We start from the raw sequence: 23,746 nt of genomic DNA on the forward strand, positions 1-23,746 counted from the left end.
CATGCTCCCCCTTCATGCTCCCCCTCCACTCTGCCATCATGCTCCCCCTTCACTCTGCCATCATGCTCCCCCTTCACTCTGCCTTCATGCTCCCCCTCCACTCTGCCATCATGCTCCCCCTTCACTCTGCCTTCATGCTCCCCCTCCACTCTGCCTTCATGCTCCCCCTCCACTCTGCCATCATGCTCCCCCTCCACTCTGCCATCATGCTCCCCCTTCACTCTGCCTTCATGCTCCCCCTCCACTCTGCCATCATGCTCCCCCTCCACTCTGCCATCATGCTCCCCCTCCACTCTGCCATCATGCTCCCCCTCCACTCTGCCATCATGCTCCCCCTTCACTCTGCCTTCATGCTCTGCCATCATTCTCCCCCTTCATGCTCTGCCATCAAGCTCCCCCTCCACTCTGCCTTCATGCTCTGCCTTCATGCTCCCCCTCCACTCTGCCATCATACTCTGCCTTCATGCTCCCCCTTCATGCTCTGCCATCATGCTCCCCCTTCACTCTGCCATCATGCTCCCCCTCCACTCTCTTCATGCTCTGCCTTCATGCTCCCCTTTCATTCTGCCTTCATACTCTGCCATCATGCTCCCCCTTACTCTGCCATCATGCTCCCCCTCCACTCTGCCTTCATACTCTGCCTTCATGCTCCCCCTTCATGCTCCCCCTTCACGCTCCCCCTTCACGCTCTGCCTTCATGCTCTCTTCTTTCTTCCATTCCCTCACTTACCTTTTCTATCTGATTCTTTCTTCTCTTCTGTCTTCTGTCTTCTGTCTGCGGCGCTCCTCACTGAATGTCGGGCGTGATGACGTCACGCCCGGCATTCAGTGCGCACGGAACCGGCGCCGCAGACACGCAAGGTTTTTTTTGTTTTTTTTGTCTTCAGCTACTCGCTCCCCCACCAACGAAGAGGGGAGCGATCAGGGTCAGGGCCTACAGGGGGATAGACCGGTCCCCCGGCGGGCCAGTCCGACCCTGTTGACAATACCCAACTAAATAAAGATAAATAGATAAACTAGAATAACAAGATGCTTCAAAGATCTTAATTACCTATGTGTCCCTCTACAAGCAGGATTTATCACCTTCTTATGTACATTAATCTCCCAAATTTATACTATCCACTTATTTAAAAATGAGGACATCTATAACAAAAATGAAACAAAAAAATCCCCCCAACAAATAAGGCTCAGCTAGCCTAACTTTGTGTTAATTTTGTTAAACTGGAAAGACTTTACGGGTTATAGGAGCCACTAGGCAGCTGAGACAAGAGAAATGTTTAATTAACCTGTATGGATGCTTCAAGTTAGTTTGTGTGTTTTCATATACCTGCATACATGTATATGATTCTGGCTCTAACATCTTGCTCTTACTTTTTTGAGAATAGCAGCTACACGAGTGTGTTATTTTTTTTCAGTGTATTTATATATCTATATATTAAGTATTGTATCTTATCCATTTAGATTTTTGTTTAAGTCCTTGAATCTCCTGTATTTAATATATAGTATAACACTGCATAAATGTGCCTTAGCTATGTAAGTACATAGATAATAACCCTGATCACCAGAACACATACAGAAGAATCCAAAAAAGCAATTTTGCCAATCTGAGGAGAAGGCTGAGCATGTAAATAGTATTATTCACAACCTTGTCAGATGCTCAGCTTTCTATTACTAATCACCTTTCCAACTGTAAGGTATGTTAATAAAAGGAATATGAGTGGAGGTCCTAAGCATAATTTATTTTCATCTCATCTCATTTATTTAGTCTCATCAACATGAACTGTCACTCTGGCACATTTACTATTTCTTAATGATTGCTGTGACTTTCAACATATGACTCTGCAAACAAGCTGCTGAGGAGCGGTGGTAGTGACGGCAAGCTGAGATGAATTGTACACGCCAGTCAATCACTTGCTCTCTCTTCTAGTGGAAAGAAAAGAGATTTAAACAGTATGTCCTTGCTGTGCAGGGCTTTCTTGCCATCTGGAAACATATCGGTCCAAGTACACAGTATCTGTGAAAGGACAAGACTGAAATCCCAGAACTGTTTATTACCAGGTTAAAATATGTCATTTCTGAAGCTTTGCCAAGAAAGATAACAATGTATTTATAGCCTTATTGCACCTTGACCTTATACATCAGGGACTGCCTACTGACATATATTTTCATTTTCAGGAGTGAAATTGTGACTTGCAATAGTTTGCAATTGTTTGGACAAATTGAGAGTCATTTGTAATTAGCAGTGCGAGCTCTTATGCTGTTTATGCTGTTTCTTGTTCTGTTGTGAAAGATAACTGCTGTTTTTTAACCTGGATAATGGATGAATTAGTGCAGTATTGTAGCAAGTTTCAATGCACTGGCCTATGTGGAAAATAACAAAAAAAATATTTTGCTATGCACGGAACATATTTAAATAAGTTAGAAGGAGGTGGGTGATATAGAACAAATTTTAACGCATTCTCAATATTGCCCTCAGGACTTACATCTTTTATTACAAAGTAAAAGTCATCGCTTTTAAAATCATCTCAGATGGCGATAACTACTACATTCTATGCAGGATCCTTTGCTCATCCTAGGCATACATGGTAAACAAAGTTTGGTGTCAATGCAATAAAAAATTTTAAATACATAAATGTTAGACTTGAAATAAAGAGCCTTCCCTTACTTTTGCCAATCTAGCGACAGCTAAATGTTGGCCAAATTATCAGCACATTTGAAGGAACCATTCGATTTAATGAAAATGGAACACCAGAGAAGTAAGCAGCGCTCTCTTGTAGCTTTTTTTGTACCCCATACACAGCTGAAATACTGCAAAGGTGGTGTCCGAGTATACATTACATGTGCAGGGCATGTAGAGGCTTGCACTATCTATGCTTAGAATACAAAAGCATACACAATATCAAACTTAATAAAAAAACATCCAATTGCCAATTTCTATCCATTAGTTTGATGGTAAAATTATGATCTCACAGACATCTTGAAACAACAAACTTTAAAGTATAGATACAACAGAAGTCAAGAACAACTTATCCTTCTCTGTTAAAATAAATCATTTTCCCCTTTTATATGCAACTAAATAGTGTGCACAAAAATGCATATTTTTCATAAAATATTTATGAAGCAGGCACTTTAAAACGAACATGATTTAGAATTAATTACAACTATATTTTGTTTTAATGGCTAGGACAAGTTTAAACAGTGAAGACAACGCAACATTTAAACCATGGGAGTTTAGCATTGCACGTAGTGCAATTGCATGGAGAAATTCAGTGCCTCACATAAAAGTAATCACACTTTGTATGCGCACAATTTTCAAGTTGCACTTATCCGACACTTAAACCCCTTTGCATTTGGAGAGGTGGATGAGGTGCAGTTAAATTATGGTGTGCGGACGCAAGTTAAACATGTCCCTTATAGGTCTAATTTTGAGCTCCATATTTTTTTTGAAATATGTTCCTTAGCTAGCATCAATTCTGTGCATCTACATATCACAAAATTTCGAGTTGTTGATGATTCGGATGCATCTATATGCTAAATTTATGGTTGCACTTATCTAGATGCGTTTAACCCGAAATACTATTGTAAAACCATAAGTGTGCAGGTGCATATTTACACATCTACAATTCACCCTATTTGTGAGCAATGTCAGACTCACTCAAATTCTTACCTCGCCTTTATCAAATTCAGATCATAGAGATATTAGAACAGTTATTTATACCGTAACCACAAAGTGGTGTTTTCTAATGTTTAGTAATTACTGCCATAAAAAAATCAGGGGCTTATGTACAGTTGGACACATATAGAGTTTTCAGTCCGTGAAACGCAATTTTACTTGCGCATAACCACAAATCAGTAGTTACTGTTGCGGCCATATGTAGAGTCGCATCTTGCACTTATGGCTGCTTTGCAACCCTTATGGCTGAAGGAGTGGGCGTGTAAGAGCACGTTGGAGCAAAGGTATCTTATGTATACTGAAACTCGGACGCACATGACCCTGTTAGGAGGTGGGAAACTTGCAGGTGCTCGATCACTAGTGCAAATTACGAATGATAGTGATGTAATTAACGTCTGCGTATTAGACGGAAGGTGCATCAAACTATTCATGATGCCCTCAATATGCAGAATGCTACAATAGATAAAAGTAATTCTGGGTGTGTTTAGGAGACAATTATGTTGTTTAAGAGAAGTGACTGAAATAGATAAAAGGGACAAAATCTTAGCAGTGTATAATAATATTCCTAGTTAATATTATTTTGAAATGATTTATGTGACATTTATGAAATAACTAGCGGGCAAAGTGTCAGTAGCATTTTATACAATATATTTCAGAAACCATTCTGCTATGTGCAATCCTGGTCATTTGTAAATGCAGTGTAATGCTAACCACTAATTAACACATACACTAACATGTTGTCAATAGAGTGTCCACAAACATTATTTTATGTGCTTTGTATAAGTTACCATTATATTTTAAAACATAAACATTGTATATATAACCCAATTATGACACTATTCCAAAACCTACCTGGAAGCAAGTGATCTTGGTATTACAATTGTTATTCTTGTCCATGCTTCACTGTCTCCTTGGTAGTAAGAAGTTGGTTCACCCAATTCCCGGGAACTTCCTTCACAGTCTTTGATTCCTGGGGATGCTGGATAACATCCCTCCCTCACCAGAGACCAAGACAAACCTGCATCATGAGAGTACTGAAGGAAGACGGGGGCCACATTGCTGAACTCCTTAGTGCAACCTAAATTCAACTGAAACATATAACATATGTAGTCAATGGTTATACCTTTTTTGTCATTTGGTTAGACATTTTTTTTTGTAGGTGACATAGATGAAATAACTGATGCTATTGATAAAACATAGATTCATATCCTGTACTATGCAAACCTCAACCAAATTGATACATGGGCAACGAGTGTTCCTGGATCTATATTTTAAAACATAAAATGGATACGTTATCACAATGTACTAAACAGTGACATATGTTCAAAACAGTGACAAAATGTTAGCAATGGTGATTAATATTCATAAGTAATGTTAGGGTTCAAATATCCAATAAAAGTGATGTGTTTTTTTTAACACTGGGCTGTAAGAAGACCCATCATTTTGCTGATGTTTCGTTAGAGTTGCGATTCAAGCAACTATTAATGATGTTCACTTTGCTCATTGTCATGTGATTACCATAAACTACACATGTGTGTTTAGGAGATAATACTGTTGTTTATGAGAAGTGACTGAAATAGACAAAAGCTGGGGCTTCTTCAAAGAGAGGGGGTATCATCTGCGCACAAGTGGGGGCCCCATATTATCTCTGATACTACCAATCAGAGCAGAGTGGTAGCATAGGGAGATAATGTGAGGGCCCCGGGAGGACTCGCATCGGGCCCCTTAGCAGCTTAACCTCCTGCACCATGATTGTTCCACCACTCTCTGTACATCTTTCCTTAGAATGTTGAAATTTTGTTTACATTTTGTTGCAGAAACCCAAATAAAATTATTAAATTAAAACTAAGATTCAAATAAGTTAGTCAAACAACAACCACAAAAGCAAGGACTCATACCTCTGAGGTATGTTATTCAATTTAAAAAATGCTAAAATTGTAAAAATGCAGAAATAACAGAAGAAAAAAATAAAAAACATGTTGAGCTTTTTCTATATATGGAAAAGTCCTAACACCAGGAAATATCTGTTTTGGACCTTGTAGCTCTTTTTGTTCTCTGTGTGATTCAATTAACTATTAGTCATAAAATACACTGATCAGTGAGAATTTTTTTCGTGCTGCAGTTATTTTGGCTGTTGAATCTAGCACATATAATGAGAGGTTTTGCACATATTTCTCAATGAGATGTCTACTTCAAGGTTGAATCTGGAACATGCTGAAGGTTTAAAAAAATATAAATGATGAATTACTTCTTTATCTAGTCTCTGTTGAGAATCTTTCTGAGTGATAACACCTGCCCAGATGCTATGTCACAAGCTGCACAGAGAATGTGTTAATGTGAGAGGTGTTGATGATCTTCACAGGACTGTTTAACACTTATGGAACTAGAAAACCTTGCAATAGATTCATTGGTTAAACAAAACTCTTTAAATGCTAACACTTTGCAAGTATGCTCTGCAGTCTTTTCTGTAATTCAATGTTGCATAATATATATATATATATATATATATATATATATATATATATATATATTGTATTATATTTCTACATACATATACACACTCAAGCATCAGCGGAAAGATGGAAATGCATTTTCCATAAAATGTACTGCTAGATGGAGTTCTACAACCCTTGTCGACCATTGCTGTTGATGGCACAATGTCAGCTATATACACTGTGTGGCGCCATTCTCAGGGGACGGCTAGCAAGACTTGACTCAGCAGCATATTAGCAGCAATTTAAAGGAAAAAATTGCAGGTGGCCCAGTGACCAAGCCCAAGGTAGCCCACTATGGGACCGGCCCGGAGGTTGTTGGCCCGCTCCCTGCGCTTGGCCAACGACCGCCGCCTCTCCTCCACTCTTATCACCTCTTCCCACTCCAGAATCCAAGACTTTTCCCGTGCAGTCCCCCTTCTCTGGAACGACCTCCCTCGTTCCATCCGTCTCTCTCCTACTCTGTGCTCCTTCAAATGTGCACTCAAAACTCACCTCTTCCTCAAAGCCTACCAACCATCTACTTAACCCCCATCTCCTCCCTTTAGCTCGTCCTCCCTTCTCTCCTCTTGCCTCAACTGGCTCCTCTTGTGCCTGGTCTGTTTACCCTCCCTTAGAATGTAAGCTCGTATGAGCAGGGCCAGGGCCGACTTTCCCATTGGGCACAATGGGCAGGTGCCCGGGGGCCCTTCAGCCCAGGGGGGCCCCCCTGGGCTGCAGGGCCCATATATATAATCTTTTTTTTTTATATATATATATATATATATATATATATATATGTTTATATAGGGGCCCCCGTGCACTGCTGTGCCCGGGGGCCCAAGAAGTTGTTAAGAGGGCCCTGAGCAGGGCCCCCTCCCCTCCTGTCTCCATACCTGTTCTTCCGCTCCGTCTTTACTGCATATGACTGGCCGGAGTTTCTAAAGTATTGGTACTTTTTGTTCATTGTTCTGTATGGTTTCACCCTGTATAGTCTACTGTTAGTACTGTGTGCGGCGCTGCGGATACCTTGTGGCGCCTAACAAATAAATGATAATAATAATAATAATAATCAGCTGAACTGGCAGTGGTAGGGAAGTGTGTGGTCAATATGTTTGAATTCCTATAATTTGATCAATATGTGTGTGGGTATACTCTAGAATTATCTGAATACTCTGCAATATTTTGTATACTGTATCCCAGGAAACCAATGCATAGTCATATAACAATCTTTCTAGATGTACACATCATGGCTGAGCTTACATAAAATGTAGCTCCATTAATTTTAATGACATTTACTGTCATTAAAATTCAGGTTCAAACAAAATCATTGCTAAAAATATAAGATTCTAGAGGACAAATAAGGTAATAAGACAATTATAGTGGAACTAAAAAATCGTGGCCTATGGGACACCTATACAGCATTGACTTGGAGCAAATACCCTGCAGATCTTACTTAAAGCAGACCTTGGCAGCTGGGTATCTCACCTTTTGTGATAAAATAAAATATTAAACAGTGGTAAATGTCAAATATTGCCTGCAACATTTCTACCAGTCAGACCCACATATTATATATAAATTATGATGTTCGTCTGTTTTAGGGACATTTTTCTCAAAGCTTTTTTACGTTAGCTCAGCATAGCTACTTAGAGTGGCTATTGCTACCCCTCCTTTAGCATAGCTCACACAGGTAGCCAGGCTTAGTGGCTTATGTATCATCATCAATTTATTTATATAGTGCCACTAATTCTGCAGCGCTGTACAGAGACCTCATTCACATCAGTCCCTGCACCATTGGAGCTTACAATCTAAAACCCCTATTATACACACACAAACAGACTGAGAGAGACTAAGGGCAATTTAATAGCAGCCAATTAACCTACTAGTATGTTTTTGGAGTGTGGGAGGAAACCGGAGCACCTGGAGGAAACCCACGCTAACACTGGGAGGACATACAAACTCCATACAGTTAAGTATAGGACTGGGCATGACTACAAGGCATATTCTTGTTGCAGCCTACAGCCTAAATAACCGTCTCGTGGAGAGGAGGGTGTATGTGGCATGGCATGCCTCTCCTTCCGTATGTAAAATTATTTTCAAAAACTTTTCCATATTTTGCCCCATGCTCCTCAGCAGTGTACCCATCTTCAGACAGATGGAAGACGGTAGAAGTTCCAACTAGCACCCAGAGACCCATTAAGCTTTGTTGGTAAGTTAAACCATTTGAAGTTATTTAAAATGGATTTTTAATGCTGTAATTATTGTGCTTGTGTACTTTAAAAAGTAATTGAATATATGTAAATATTATATATCTACTATATAAAAGACTAGTGGCGTGTGTCTGTGTGTGAAAAAAAAAAAACAAGCTGCAGCGCCACCTGCTGGGCGAAGTTATACACTGACCTACTAAATTCTTAGTGTGTGTGGGAAAAAAAACTCAGAAAGGGCTGAAATTTGCTGCAGTGCCACCTGCTGGGCGGAGTTATACACTGACCTTCTAAATTCTTAGTGTGTGTGGGGAAAAAACCTCAAAGGGCTGAAATTTGGTATACTAAGATGTTTTTAATTTAATTTGTTAATTGTTAAAAGTGTTTATAAAGATTTAAAAAAAATATATATATATTTCTTGAAGGAGAAGTGACAGTTGGGAGTGGTTGGTGGTTGCCGGGGGTGACAGTGGGGAGTGGTTGGTGGTTGCCAGGGGTGACAGAGCGAGAGGAGTGTGATACTCAGGACCGCTGAGAGAGATCCCTGTGTCTGGATAGACATCTGGATAGATGTGGCGATAAAGATGAAGGATGAGGTGATGGAGAAAAATGATGAGGTGGTGACATGTGGACAAAACCACGTTAAAAAAGGGCGCTTGCGTCGGGAAGTAACGCTCTTCCCCTGAGGAGGCCTGGGCTATGGCCCAAATGCAGACAAGAACCTTTTTAACACCCTAAGTAGCTTGAATTGACTAGAATGCATGAGTATCATGCACGGGTTAACTTGTGTGTGTATATATATATATATATATATATATATATATATATACACATACATACACACACACACACACACACACACACACACACTATAACTCCATGCATGTGTATCTATACATTGTATGAACACTGTGTTCATTTAAAAAAAAAAAAAAGGAATAATTATTTCATGTGATTGTCCCAATTTGCCCTACTTATTATATGTGTGCATAATATGCTAAACCAGAAATTGTGACTTGTATCCTAAAATACATAAATGTATGTGCCTCATAGTGTAGTAGGGAGCAATCACTCAACCTTGCCCAGGGCACAAGAATACCTAGTTACTCTTTTGTGTGCTACCATACGATATTGATAGAATCACTCCCCCTAAAAGAAAAAGTCTAGATCCGCCCCAGATTCCCAGCTCGCTATCCTATTTTTAGAACGGAGGAAATGATCTTTGAAGGCTCCCCTGTAAACATCTGATCTCTTTAATAATTCCACTAGTAAATTATTCATAATCTCTATTCACCAATTATGTAAGGACCATGTACTGGTGGCTAGCTCATTAAAATTACATTGCTGTCTACCCCTGGAAATCCACAAATGGGAATTCATTATAAACTCAATAAAAAATTGATCAGGGTTTAGAAATAACAGCTTGTCTAACCAAATAAAACACAATTTCAGATTCATATTTTGAAATGTTTTCAAAGCATGGGAGGAAATTGGGTAACATTGAAAACATTAAAAACATAAACAATACAAATTCAGCATATATATTCAATATATATATAGTCTAATTTTGTATGATGCGTATAGTGAACTAGTTTGACGAATGATCTTCTCTGTCAGCTTTCAGCAAAATGTGCCATGGGAACATGGGCTCTGAGCTATCAGTGGATTAGCCGGAGATATCACTGATCAGTTTGGCGCATAATAGGTTGCTTTTGGTCTAACATTTATAAAAGGAGTTCCTGAGTCATTTACACAGGCATGGAGCAGAATACTGACATATTGTGCTGGTGTGGGATATATAAGTTACTACAGAAAGCCTTCTCAGGTCAAGTCACATGTAAAACTGAATACTTATGGACAAAGTTTATTTTGCTATACACATACAGTACAACAGTCACAACATATTCTGCGCAAAAAAAAATAATCTATTTTTTACTGCATTTTTGCACCTAGTAACAAAAATGGGGACGAGGCCATGTTACATGAAATATCATGCTTCTACTGACTGTGTGTAAAGTATATGAAATGGGGGAATGGACTTGTGCCAAGTGTAGCATGTTGTGCGTTACATTACTGCACTTACAGAACAATGTTCAAGGCAGTATTTACCATATAAACCAGTGTTCTGCAACTTGTGCGGCCCTCTAACCTTCAAAATGCTGCATATTACTGGTAATATCAGTAAAAGAGCTGGGGCTGCAGGAGAATCTCAGCTGGGTATAAAGCATAAGAATTGGGGCAGACAGGGCATAAAGTAGAGACAAGTATTGGAAAGGCATAAAGCAGGGATGAACTGGGGGCCACAGGTAAAAGTTTTAATAACCTTTATAATGTCCAGTGTCAAAGTGTGGATATAATCAACTCCTTATTATATGCAAGCACTAGTATACTTTATCACTATAGTGATTGTTTTATGTGAACTAGCAGATCATTTTATATGATAAGCTTTCCATCAGTTATTAGTATAATATATATATATATATATATATATATATATATATATATACATACATACATACATACATACAAGTTAACCCGTGCATGATACTCATGCATTCTAGTCAAATCAAGCTACTTAAGGTGTTAAAAAGGCTCTTGTCATGCATTTGGGCCTAGCCCAGGCCTCCTCAGGGGAAGAGCGTTACTTCCCGACGCAAGCGCCCTTTTTTAACGTGGTTTTGTCCACATGTCACCACCTCATTATTTTTCTCCATCAACTCATCCTTCATCTTCATCGCCACATCCTTCATCAAGCTACTTAAGGTGTTAAAAACTCCCCACTGTCACCCCCGGCAACCACCCCCAACTGTCACTTCTCCTTCAAGAAATATATAGGTCAGTGTATAACTCTGCCCAGCAGGTGGCGCTGCAGCTTGTTTTTTTTTCTTTCACACACGCCACTAGGCATTTATATAGTAGATTTTATATATATATATATATATATATATATATATATATATATATATATATAGTCTAAAGCTGCTCCTCACCTTTATAAATATACACACAAAACACACAAACAAATGTAATAAAATGTTTGCAAAAAATTCTTTTGTGTACTTGACTATTCCTACTGCTTAGATTTGATTAGAGCGACCAGAACAGAGGTAATATCACGTTAACGCCTTCAAAGTCAGGGAACAAGATGCCATGCCAATCTTGATGCCTGTAATGTTGATGAAACAAATATTAATGCTCATAACATTGGTCCCATGAACAGTATTTGTGAATTTTGCCATGCTAAGTATTTTGCGGCTGAGCAGCCATCTGACAAACTATTCAATCAATGCTGCACAGAGGTAAAGTCAATTTGGGTGCAATAAGGTCAGCCCCTGTTATTGAACACTTAATGAAAGGACAGCATGAACATTCAAAAAATTTGTTTGACAACATAAGATTCATTAACAGTGCTTTAGCATTTGAGTCTATTGGTGCTAATATTTCCCTGCCACCTGGTTACGGTCCTTATTGTTTTCGAATTAATGGTCAAATTTACCACCGAGCAGGAGCTTTGCATCTGACTCTTATTTTTTTCCATAATAGTGACTGGCTTTTAATTAGTAGAATATATAACATTAGCACTTGGGATGGGACTTATAAAAACAAAGGGACATTTGTGAGTTCCATAGGAAAAATATTGGTAGGGGCACAATGTACCGGCCAATGAAAAACGCACATATATATATGGGGCTTGGACAGGGAAGGTGGGCCACATAGCAGCTGCACCCCCTGCACCTATGGGAGTCAAGCACTTATAAAAACATATACACTATCCTGTTAACAAAAAATATACAAAGGAGTCCAGAGTTCCTCCTCCAAGTTTAAGCAACCAAAATGTTTTTGAGGTCTCTAGGCTGGATATTACAACTGGACTAGCATCACTACAACTACAGTAAGCTTTAACAGTGATTACTAAAATAGCACTCCAGAATCTGTACCAGGACAAAACGTGCAACATTGTGGTAATGTGATAGGCTTGAGTAATGTAGACATGTAACAAGAAACCTTACATGCTGTACTAGGCACATATTTGGCAATGTGTATCCTAATGCAATTACAATATTACACTATCAATGCAACAGCAGAGACGTTTAAAAATACCTTGAACTGCAGCACATATCCTGGTTTCAAAGTTAGGTCCCGAGTCACAGCAAATCGATCACCATCTGACTTTCCAAATATCATAGCAGAAGGTGTGACAGAGCAGAAGCTTTCATTTTTAACCATCCCTTCATTAGCTAACATTAGCCAAACACTCAGCTGGTTCATTGGGTAGTCAAAGGCAGGTTTCTCATAAAAATTCTAAGAAGAAAGAAAATTCCAGATAAATGCACATAGATTTCATTGTGGCAGTTTTATCACTCACATCTCTATAGCAAATGCTTGTATATCTGGTTTCTTGAGAATAAATTGCATTTTAGAAACCCACAGGAAAACACACTCAAATAACATATTGTTAAAATATGTCTATAGTATGCAACTATTAAGGACAACAGCCCCCACTATCCAGATTGCATGACTGTGATTTATGAAAATACAGCACATTTTGGGTAAATGCAGATATATTCCATGTACCTACCCTACGAAAAACAGCATCTATCTATCTATCTATCTATCTATCTATCTATCTATATTAGTATTTTATAGGTTTAAGGATTAACAACTCACTTTTTAATGATAGACCTGAATTATACTATTCTTCTTGTTTTAATAGATTAGATTGTGCATTCTACTTGTTTTATAGATGACCTATCTTATCAAGAACACATCTAAGATTGGGAGTTTAAAAAGTTTCACATTAAGATCGGTTTTACAACAACACAACCAAAGCGACAATGCACATGAGCCCACCCCCAACATTTTCCTATTTCCACTCATATTGAAACTGATGCCACCTGTCATCATCATCATCATTTATTTATATAGCGTCAACATATTCCATAGCGCTTTACAATTGGGGACAAACATAGTAAACTAATAAACAAACTGGGTAAAACAGACAAAGAGGTTAGTAAAAAAGTATGTTATCTCGATGGAATATAACTCTGGTATGGTGAGTAGTACTAAACCTACTTTCCATAACACCGTGAAAACTTCATTTTAATGTAACAACTCTCCCTGTCCTGAGCGGTTTTCTAGTGTTCTCCCCTGTACCATATACCTACTTTTCTCCTCATAATGCTTTCCTTGTTGTCTTCCCCACTACAATCCTCTTTGCACAAAATTAAAAAGACAGGTATGAATCTCCCAGGGGGTGTTTATATCTACAACTACTTGTGACCTCCCTCTTGTAGTTTCCTTTTATAATAACATATTTGTTCTATATAAGGTCATTCTCTTTGTATTTGCAGCATTGCTACTCCATAATGACTATGTATACTGACTGATTCTACTGTCACAATAAGGAGAAATGTTCAGCACACCTGAGTCTAGAATCTATGTGTCTTTGCAGATTTACACTTGAAAGATCAAACTCTTTTACTCCAGCCAAAAACATTAGGTTTAGGTGAAGCTTGATGATAAAAATAAAAAACAAACATATTTTTAGTAACAACTACTCCATGGAGATACATGCAGCACTCCATTCCACTCTATCTTGCAGCTGATGTTGATGCACCTTCTCTGTGGACTTTCCATTCAACTGAGTGGGATGTCCAAGGGGGAGAGCATCAACATCTGCTTCACTAGGTTTCAAACAAGTTTTGTAAGAAGAGGAGAGTGGAGGCCTCATATACACATTTTACGCATTTAGCACGTGTTTTCTCTTAAATTCTCCTCAGAGCAGACGGGAACGATGATAATGGGGAGGGCAAAAGGGTGGTTGTCAAATCCTTGAAACGTTGGGGCCACTTAAAAATGTTGCTATATTGCCTCCAATTTCTAGTCATGATCCTATTCGGAAGAGTTAATTTGAGGTAAAATACAATGGTTTTCTATAAGTATGCTCCTTATTTACATAGTTCACTATACTGTAGGAAAGCTTTCAGAAGCATTAATGAACACTATTTGTAGCTCTGTTAAAAGTGAGGTGAAAGCCCAAGGTTTCCTCATGCTTGATGAAGTGTTGTTTTCAGCGCCTGTGTACGAGCTCTTAGACCCATCATGGAACCCAACAGTTCCGTATGAGTGTGGAAGGTACATGTAAATGTTCTTACTTTTGGGCAATGTAATCCTTTAAATAAGTGTCTTTAACCTATACAAATGCAGCAGAAACAGGATTCCATTTGGCAGAGGAAATCTCAGTCTTGCATAATAAATTTACATGATAATTGTTTCTTTCCATACTGACAAATGTAAGCTCTTCTAAACTGCCATTTCAGCAGACAAACATAAAAAGTAGAGCACTTCACACATATGTTAGCCAGGCCAAGTATATACTGAACGCAGCTGTCTTTTCTAATCATGCGTATCAGGTTAGTTTAAATTCTCATATACTGGTATCTAATTACTAAATTATAAAGCATATTTACAAAAACTAGTAGCAAAGAGCCTAGAGAAAAAATTCTACATAACTGTATAACTAGAAGAAGACAGTTCTGCAATAGTACATCATGACCAAGTTTGGATGGGAAAACCGATAGTGAAAATGTGTGTGGTATAATCAGCGATCAAAATGGAATATAAACAATATGAATGTGACTTACTTGTGGTAATGTTGGGAAAGCGACAGGAATAATCTGCTTTTGGTTTTCTGACAGAATGATGAGATCATCAACAGCCCACTGATCGTATCCTTCTCCTGAAAACACTGGCTGCCACCAACGGAATCGAGTACATGGAGTTCTTGCTGCATTAGGAAGCTCAAGATATACAAACCTAATAGAAGACACACTGTTTTATTATATAAGGCAATTTAAAAGGCACACATACCATGCAAATATGTAATACAAATTAGAAACATTATAGAAGTGGACATACTGTAAAGTAAACCCACCACAGTCTAGCATACATGTCCCAATATAGACTGTGGTGGGTTTACTTTACAGTATGTCCACTTCTATGTTTACAGCTGAAACAGTATATCTTGAGGCTTTTATCTCAGTAACGAATAAACAACATAAAATATATCACAGTATTAGTGATCACAAAGAAATCAACTGAACATTTGGTTTGTTAAATCTGTTTTGGATAATCTCATATTAAGTCAGGCGATAAACAAATCTTAGTTGTACTTACTTAGATTTGGTGAAGTCAGAAAAGTACATTTCTGCCAGTAGATGCCAGTTGATGCCCCCATTGTTACTATACTGCAATAACACTCCTTCCTCTCTGCTGTCTGGCTTATTACAGGATGGGCTGTCTCCTCCAATTTGTATATAGAACTGTATAAAATCTACCCATGTAGTGTCCATGTCCCAGCTAACTAGCTGTCTTCTGCCATCCTTTAATAAAAAGAAGGTATGATAAGTGTTACTAAAAAAGTTTATTCAATCAATTTATTCAGAACCAGTACATCAAGCACTAACTACCCATCTACGCGCCCTAGAACCAATGATGTATATGGGAATCTTAACATTACATGAACATTCCATAAGTTTGTTTCCGAAGTTCTCCCCGTGAGTGCGTGGGTTTCTTCCCACACTCCAAAAAAACCAAAACACCTACTTGTAGGTTAGTTAGCTGTTTTCAAATTGACCTTAGTCTGTGTGTGTATATCTGTGATTGCGTGTGTGTGTTTGTTGGGGATATAGACTGTTAGCTCCAATGGAGCAGGACTAACGCGAGTGACAAGTATCCTCTGTACAGTGCTGCAGAATTATTGGCGCTACATAAATAAATGATAATGACGATCATCCACCATTCCTATTGGATCCTATCTGTAGGCAATGTCAGTATATATGTATGAGAAAGATGCTGCTTATTTATAAAAACACAACAGCATAATTGATAATATCTGTTTAAATGCCACACAAAGACATATATTCTGTGTCCCAGAGCCTGTGCACCTTTCTAGGTGTAATGCATTGAATTTATGCATGTCACGTTGTGGCTTTCAGACCCCTTTAGGGGAAAGTCCCAGATATTCTGCCACCACATGTTTGGTTTATACAGCTGGGAATGATTTTTTTGGCAGAGTATAATACATTTCATTGGCCTTAAATGAAAGTTGCTCAGAGGATTTGTTATGTATGAGGTTTGAAGATCAGACAGATCTGTCTCTTAGAAGTGACATCTTTGTGGTCTATAAAGGTTCTCTTCTAGTACTGCACTATGCAAAGAGACCTTTATGTTCTACCAATACTGGCATAATGTTTGTAAAAATACTATAACAGTACAATTATAGTTAATATATTCTGACTACAAAAAGAAACACAAAGAAAGCATTATGTTCATGCCCCATGGGGAAATTTACTCACCAAATAGTGCATGCTTAAACACTTTTCAAACATTCTTATTAGTACTTTATATCACACATGCCTGCAGAGGTCCCTAAAACCCAAGTTTCAGGTGACAGTTTAGTTTGAAACAAGTAAACACTTTAAGTAACTATATTTGAGTTAGTTAAATTGTTCTTATTAATGTTTTTTTATGCTGTGTAATCATTCTTACTATTCCGAAACAAGCAAATAGTTTAGGTTATTATACACTTCCATTGCTTCAAGTACAAGTTCAAGAGCAAGAAGAAACTTGTATATGGAAAAGGTTAATGTATATAAAGAGGATGCATTTCTAACTCCAGAGTGAAGGGGGAGCACAGACAGCACGGCAGAGAGTGAAGGGGGAGCACAGACAGCATGGCAGAGAGTAAAGGGGGAGCACAGACAGCATGGCAGAGAGTGAAGGGGGAGCACAGACAGCATGGCAGAGAGTGAAGGGGGAGCACAGACAGCATGGCAGAGAGTGAAGGGGGGCCAAAGCAGCATGACATAGTGTGAAGGGGGGCCAAAGCAGCATTGCAGAGTGTGAAGGGGGGCCAAAGCAGCATGGCAGAGTGTGAAGGGGGGGGGGGCAAAGCAGCAGGGTAGAGTGTGAAGGGGGGCAAAAGCAGCATGACAGAGTGTGATGAAGGGGGGCCAAAGCAGCATGGCAGAGTGTGATAAAGGGGGGCCAAAGCAGCATGGCAGAGTGTGATGCAGGGGGATCAAACCAGCATGGCAGAATGTGATGAAGGGTGTCAAAGCAGCATGGCAGAGTGTGATGAAGGGGGGCCAAAGCAGCATGGCAGAGTGTGATGAAGGGGGGCCAAAGCAGCATGGCAGAGTTTGATGAAGGGGGGCCAAAGCAGCATGGCAGAGTGTGATGAAGGGGGATCAAACCAGCATGGCAGAATGTGATGAAGGGGGTCAAAGCAGCATGGCAGAGTGTGATGAAGGGGGGTCAAAGCAGCATGGCAGAGTGTGATAAGGGGGGGCCAAAGCAGAATGGCAGAGTGGGTCTAGTGGGACAATCCCAATTTTTGGTGACTGTTCTGCCCAATCTAAGGGGCAGGTCAAGACTGTGTACTCTTTATATACACACTGCATTCTTTATATACTACACTATGGTGCTAGCTGTCCTTCGTGGTCTGACCACTCCCCCTCTAGTGTCTGGTCTCGCCTCCATGATGGCTGGCCACAACCCCTCTGGTGGGCCCCTAGCATTGCTGTCCCTCTGTGGGTCCTTCATGCCCCAGTCTGATACTGGGGAGACTACATATCTTTAGCTGAATTACCTCTAGGAACTAAATACAGTATTCAATATCATGACTGTGTAATGTTATGTTTCAACGAGCAAGCCAGCTTTCTCAGGGGGTAAAAGCGTTAGCATGTGATACATGAAAGTTGGCTGGAATCCCATGAGGCAACTGTGATATTTTCAGCAGCTTCATTCAATGACGTGTTCACCTTCCAAAGTAGCTAAAGACATAGCAGTTTAGAAACATAGTACCCTATTATTACTATATTCTCACTCAGAACACTGAAAAGTTAATCTGATAACTCCCAATGGTAAATCAGGACAACTTGCAATGATTATCATGATACCCAATCCAGGGGGAAGGACAGAGAGAGTTCTGATATTACTGGAAGACCAGGCAGCTGCCATTACCTGAGGGACTACAATATTATTTGATTGTGACTTACATATAAACAGAATCCCATTGATTGCTAGAAATACTTACACGTGACTTCATTTTATATAAAGTAAGAGCAAATAGCTTACAGCTATACATCATCCATAATTTATATAGCAATACATTTTATATTTGAATTATTTTGGAATTTCCGTTTTAAAACACTTGTATTTGTGATTTAGTAACATTTTTTAATTCTAATACAACTATGTGACAATTTGCCAAATTTACAAATATTATATTAAATTAGGCAAAGTACATAAACTATATTCTACAACGTGGCAATCTCTATTTTCTAATCATGTTGCTTTTATTGTGGTCACAAAAATCATACCTTGGAAAAGTATAGAGATGAGCCTGAAGAAATGATACCACAACCTTGCTCGGGTTTTACAATTTCTCCTCCAATAACCTCCTGCCAGTCTGTTTCCCAGCCGTTCAGCCCTTCAAAGTCAGACATCACAGTAGATGGAAGTGAATTCTCAGGGAGACACTGAGAACTTTGGTATCCAGAATCACACCTACAAGCACATAATAAAATAAACCTAGTATGCTGTTCTATTCTGTGTAATTGGGAATATGTCCTTTAATATTGCAATTGAATAATCAAATTGTATATGTAATTTACACACAAACATTTAACATTAAAAATACACTACTGAATTTCAAAATCATTTTAATAATTGATTGCAGATAAGCCAGAAAACTAAATAGACGCAGGTGTAACTTATTGGAAAAGTGAGTTGATAGGTGGAAGATCTGTAAAAAACAGGATGTTATAGCTGCCCATGCCACATTGGCACATGGTAGTAATTGGCCAACAATATTTTACCTGGGATTGACAGGTATTTTGGACCCACAAGCGTAGCATGACAAGACTAGTCATTCAAAATGCTAGATGTATAGGCAGCTTAACCGGGAAATATCACAACCATGCTTACCTGCATGTTCCATGGTCACACCAGCCATGTCCACTGCACATATTAAGGCATTGTTGTCCAATGTAAATATTGTCCAAAGCCCACTCATCTTCTGCTGTGTAATAACGCTGGCTCCAGCGGAAACGAGTTGCACTAGACCTTCAAGCATAACAATAGAAAGTCAAAATACCGTACTCTATTAATAAGAAAATAAATGGTACAGCATATTTAGGTAGAAGGCATTATATGACAAATATTATCCTTTTTTTAAACTTGATTTTATTAACACTTTTTTTTATAATTTAACTATAAGAATTAATTTATGATATGTAATTATTTATTATTTTGCTTAGAATGCACATTTTCTTTATACAAACAAGAGATAACAGCACACAAATATCCAGGATTCTATAATTATATTAACTTAATTAGTTTCCAAGTAGGTGATGATTTGCTTGTGAACTGGAGAGGTGACAGCTGTTGTACATCATCCCTAGGTTGTCTTGTAAAGTTCTTATGAAAGTGAATTAATTTACAATGCAGCCATTAGAGATCATACAAAACTGTTCAACAACATGTGTGGTTCTCACTAAATAAATACCTGAATGTAGCACTGTCTCAATGCTAACCATGTCTACCCAAAAAAAGAAAGGTGTGTGCATCAAAAGTATATGTTTGAAAACACAAAATGGATCTTACGCGACAACTGTTCTGGATATAGCTTAATGTTACTGATGGTTATTATTGCGGGTATCAGAGGTTTTTTTTTTTCAGTGTTTATGAAACAGTAAGATGTAAACTTGTTTTACATTGATATGTGACATGTGTCAACCTCTAATTGAACATCTACACTGGTACACAGATATGTTTATACTAATATTTCAAATACTGAGAACTATTAAGGGATACTGTCAGCTTAATCAGCTCTACAAAAAATATTCTGCAAAGGAAAGTAGGACATTTTAAGAGAGGGAGAAGTACCTGGAACCTCCCTTAGGTTAAAAACATACAGGCTGGGAAGTCAGATGTACAACTGCTACAGTGTTATGTACAATAACAACCCATTCCCTGGTGTGTTTTTTCAACAAGTTTATCATTGTAAAAACCTGAAGTTAGTTGTAGTTAGTTGTAGAATTACAAAGGAAAAATTTACACTGTAAACAATGATTTAGGCATTTGCTGTACATGCTTCTATTACATGTATGTTTTGATAATGTTAAGAGCAGTGCTTGAAGTGGACAATTCGAAATGGTGGTATGGAAATTTAGAAGTGGCGGTATAAAAAATGTAATATGACTTAAAGTGAATGGAATTTGATAGATTTACAATGAAGGTAGTAAGAGAAGTGACGGTATGGCATACCACCGTATACACCCCTGCTTTGACCACTGGCTAAGACAATAACTTTGTAGCTTTTGTTTAAGAAACTGTAAAGATAATGTCAATGTTAGTACTTATACAACAGAAAAGTATATCCGAATAGTCACATATTGTGTTACACACTAACCTATGATATGGACTGAAATGTTGTATTACTCAGTGTAACACACCTCTAGACACAAATATGTTGTTTAAGAATGCATATTAAATGTTCATTGATGTTTTCATCTTGGTAAATCTTGAACATCATTTTAGAAACACCACCTACAAAATGAAGTTAAAGCAGGTGGCACCACCATCTGTCATCAGAAATCTTTCAGTTACCTCTACCCAATCACCTTTACCTGGGAATGTTTACACCTCCAAGTGATTGCCTTTATAATTTACTATCTTTCACTTTGCTGATCGCAAATTAGCTAATCTATTGTCTTCAAGAGTGCTTGAAATGTGGATTAAATTTTTTTCGAATTAAATATGTTTTTTAGTGATTACATAGTGTATTATTGAACACGAAATATACAAAGTATCTGGCAGCTTTGGATTCTATACATTCTTTGGTGTTCAAAGATTATTCCATGTTCAAACAAGTGACTTCCATTATTCCTAGGGCCATAAGGATAAGACCAGGCACATACATTTCTTGGGAACATATTAGCTTTATCATATCTGTTTTAATTCAAGGTGGAACTATTATTTAAATATGTTTATATAGTCATGAACTGCTCTAAATAGAAAGCAATACCATAACTACTGGCCTGATCATTACAAAGTACTGAATTTAGCCTTTTAGCAAAGGGTTGCATTCATTTGGTGTAAGGAGCAGTATTGAAGTGAAAAGAATTGATGGGGAGCAGAGAAAGATTATCAAGAGATTAGGAATCTCACAAAATGAATTTAGGGAGGTGGTTTGATAGAAATAACTTAGTGGAAAAGAGACCAGAGGGAATTGATTGATGGAGCGGGAAATAGGAGAATTGGAGAACCAAAAGTGTTTGCACAAATGTAGTAAATAAAGTTTTTTAAAACAGGGAATGAGAAGTAAATTAAATATAAGTGTGTTGAATTGAATTAAGAGAGGACTAAGAGTAAAACAAGGTACATTGTAAGAATATGGAGACAAAATGAATTGGGAGAGGAAGCCTAAACTGAGACAGTAGGAGATGAGCTGATGGAAGTATAGTGAAAACAGATGTCAAGTTCAAGTAGCAGAAATCATTCAACTTGGTAAATATTGTTTATGGCCACTGTCTTACCAGGTCTTCTGTGGCAGAGGCAATGTGATCCTTCGCCAGTGAGTGAACTCACTTGAGTGATAGATGCTTGCAGAGGTGAATTCCTGGCAGCTAGGCATACTTGGCAGACATTCCTAAAAAGCAAAATGTTTAACATTATAATACACATGTTAAGATGGTTTGATAAACAAAATGGCAAATATATTAGTAAGCAATATTAATAATAACCAAGGAAAGGAAACCTCGCGGATAAGGATATTTATGTTCCAAAAATTGACTGAACAGTAAAAGGAGCAGAAAGTGTGGGAACCAAAAGATATTTTTAATGTTATATGTTAATAGAAATGGTTACTTTAAGAACAGAGTGTGCTATGGCAAGAAATATATATTATTAAAGTAAGAGATGTTTATGATCAATATGAATTGTTTTCTTCTTTGTAATGTAAAGTCTTTCAAACATATTCTGCTGATTTTCTGTTGCAATGTAACAGAATGTATAATTGTAAAAAAGGGTGGTTTACAGATTGCAAAATCTGTAGACATGCAAGGTGTACAAGTGCACTTACTAGCCTGCGTAGCATTTTAAAGTGTATGTCTTTTTCATGGTCTTTGGAAACACCACTATAAAATCAATATCTATCTAATTCAGCCTTCTATCACTTTAGAAACACCCATTCATCTAAACAGTGGCAGAAATCCGCCAGGGAGTGAGGGTGCTATGGGTCCCAGAGGTGAGGGTGCCATGCAATTCTTTGGGCCTCTCCCAATTCGCTAGGAGGCCCAGTGATGCTGTGCTCCTCCCCCAAATGTAAACATTGCTTTTCTCCTACTCCTGCTTGGTTTATCCTTATTTACATCTAAGATTAATCATGAGTGCGAGAATACAATTGGATTATTTTCATAACAAGTATCATGTTTATGTGTTTGAAGGCTTTTATTACATTGGTTTAATTGCACCTAGAAATGTGCTTTCCTGATAAAGTGCAAATGGAATGCAAAACTCAATCTCTGGGACTTCACAGACGTCGGAGAATACAAGTCTTTTTGTGGGGATGAAACAGGCTGTGCACTCTCCTGCAAAGCTGGAATGGGACAGTTATTGCAGCCTCTCCACTGCTTTATCTTATTTAAGTAGTCAAATATCAACTTTAAATTTCAGTGTACAAATAAGCTATCACGCATTTGTGTGCTACATGAAAAAACAGTCAGTATTTAACTTATGTGCAAAACAGAATACTAATTTGCACCCCTTGCATTGTAACATGGTTTTGTCCAGGAGACTTAAATAAGAAGTTTCTTAAGTTAAGATCCTTAATAAATCAGGCCCCTATTTATTAAATGGGAATACTATTTTACTGTTGGGGCTGGAGAAAAGCCTAGGTATTAATCATGGGTCCTATTGATTTAACGCCGGGGCTGGTTGGAATTGTCTAAATGTACCCATTTTTTCTTCCAAAGAGGACCCCAACATTCCAGGATCCAGACAAGCTGCAACTAAATTAACCAGCAGCCATAGGTGGTGAAAGTGACAAGAACAGGTAGGAGAGAGCAGGATAGTCTGTCAAATGTTCTGATTCTAGTGGAACAATCCCAATTTTTGATGACTGTTCTGCCCAATCTATACATACTGCATTGTTTATATACTACACAATGGTTCTATCTGTCCTTCGTGACTTACCCCACCCCCTCTTGTGGTGGGACCATTGTATCCCCCCTGTGGGCCCTTCATGTCCCAGTCTGACACTGCCTGTATGTGTGAAGATAGGAGGGTTTCATGTTGCAAGATATTGTGTCCCAGATTGTAGGCTGCAG

General features: G+C 38.3%; 1 protein-coding gene across 4 annotated transcripts in view; it reads right to left on the bottom strand.

Moving 5' to 3' along the window:
- The window catches only part of RELN (reelin), a 447,264-nt gene that overhangs the window by 99,134 nt on the left and 324,384 nt on the right, over window positions 1–23,746 (bottom strand). For all 4 annotated transcript variants that reach the window (XM_075208761.1, XM_075208759.1, XM_075208760.1 and 1 more), the window contains exons 22-28: window positions 21,956–22,068; window positions 19,344–19,481; window positions 18,737–18,923; window positions 15,528–15,733; window positions 14,996–15,167; window positions 12,453–12,653; window positions 4,526–4,761 (exon numbers count right to left, since the gene is read on the bottom strand). In XM_075208761.1, coding sequence (XP_075064862.1) covers window positions 4,526–4,761; window positions 12,453–12,653; window positions 14,996–15,167; window positions 15,528–15,733; window positions 18,737–18,923; window positions 19,344–19,481; window positions 21,956–22,068 — 1,253 coding nt within the window. The remainder of the gene's footprint in view (window positions 1–4,525; window positions 4,762–12,452; window positions 12,654–14,995; window positions 15,168–15,527; window positions 15,734–18,736; window positions 18,924–19,343; window positions 19,482–21,955; window positions 22,069–23,746) is intronic.

Source organism: Mixophyes fleayi, chromosome 4, assembly GCF_038048845.1.
Source record: "Mixophyes fleayi isolate aMixFle1 chromosome 4, aMixFle1.hap1, whole genome shotgun sequence".
NCBI classification, from domain to species: Eukaryota; Metazoa; Chordata; class Amphibia; order Anura; family Limnodynastidae; genus Mixophyes; species Mixophyes fleayi.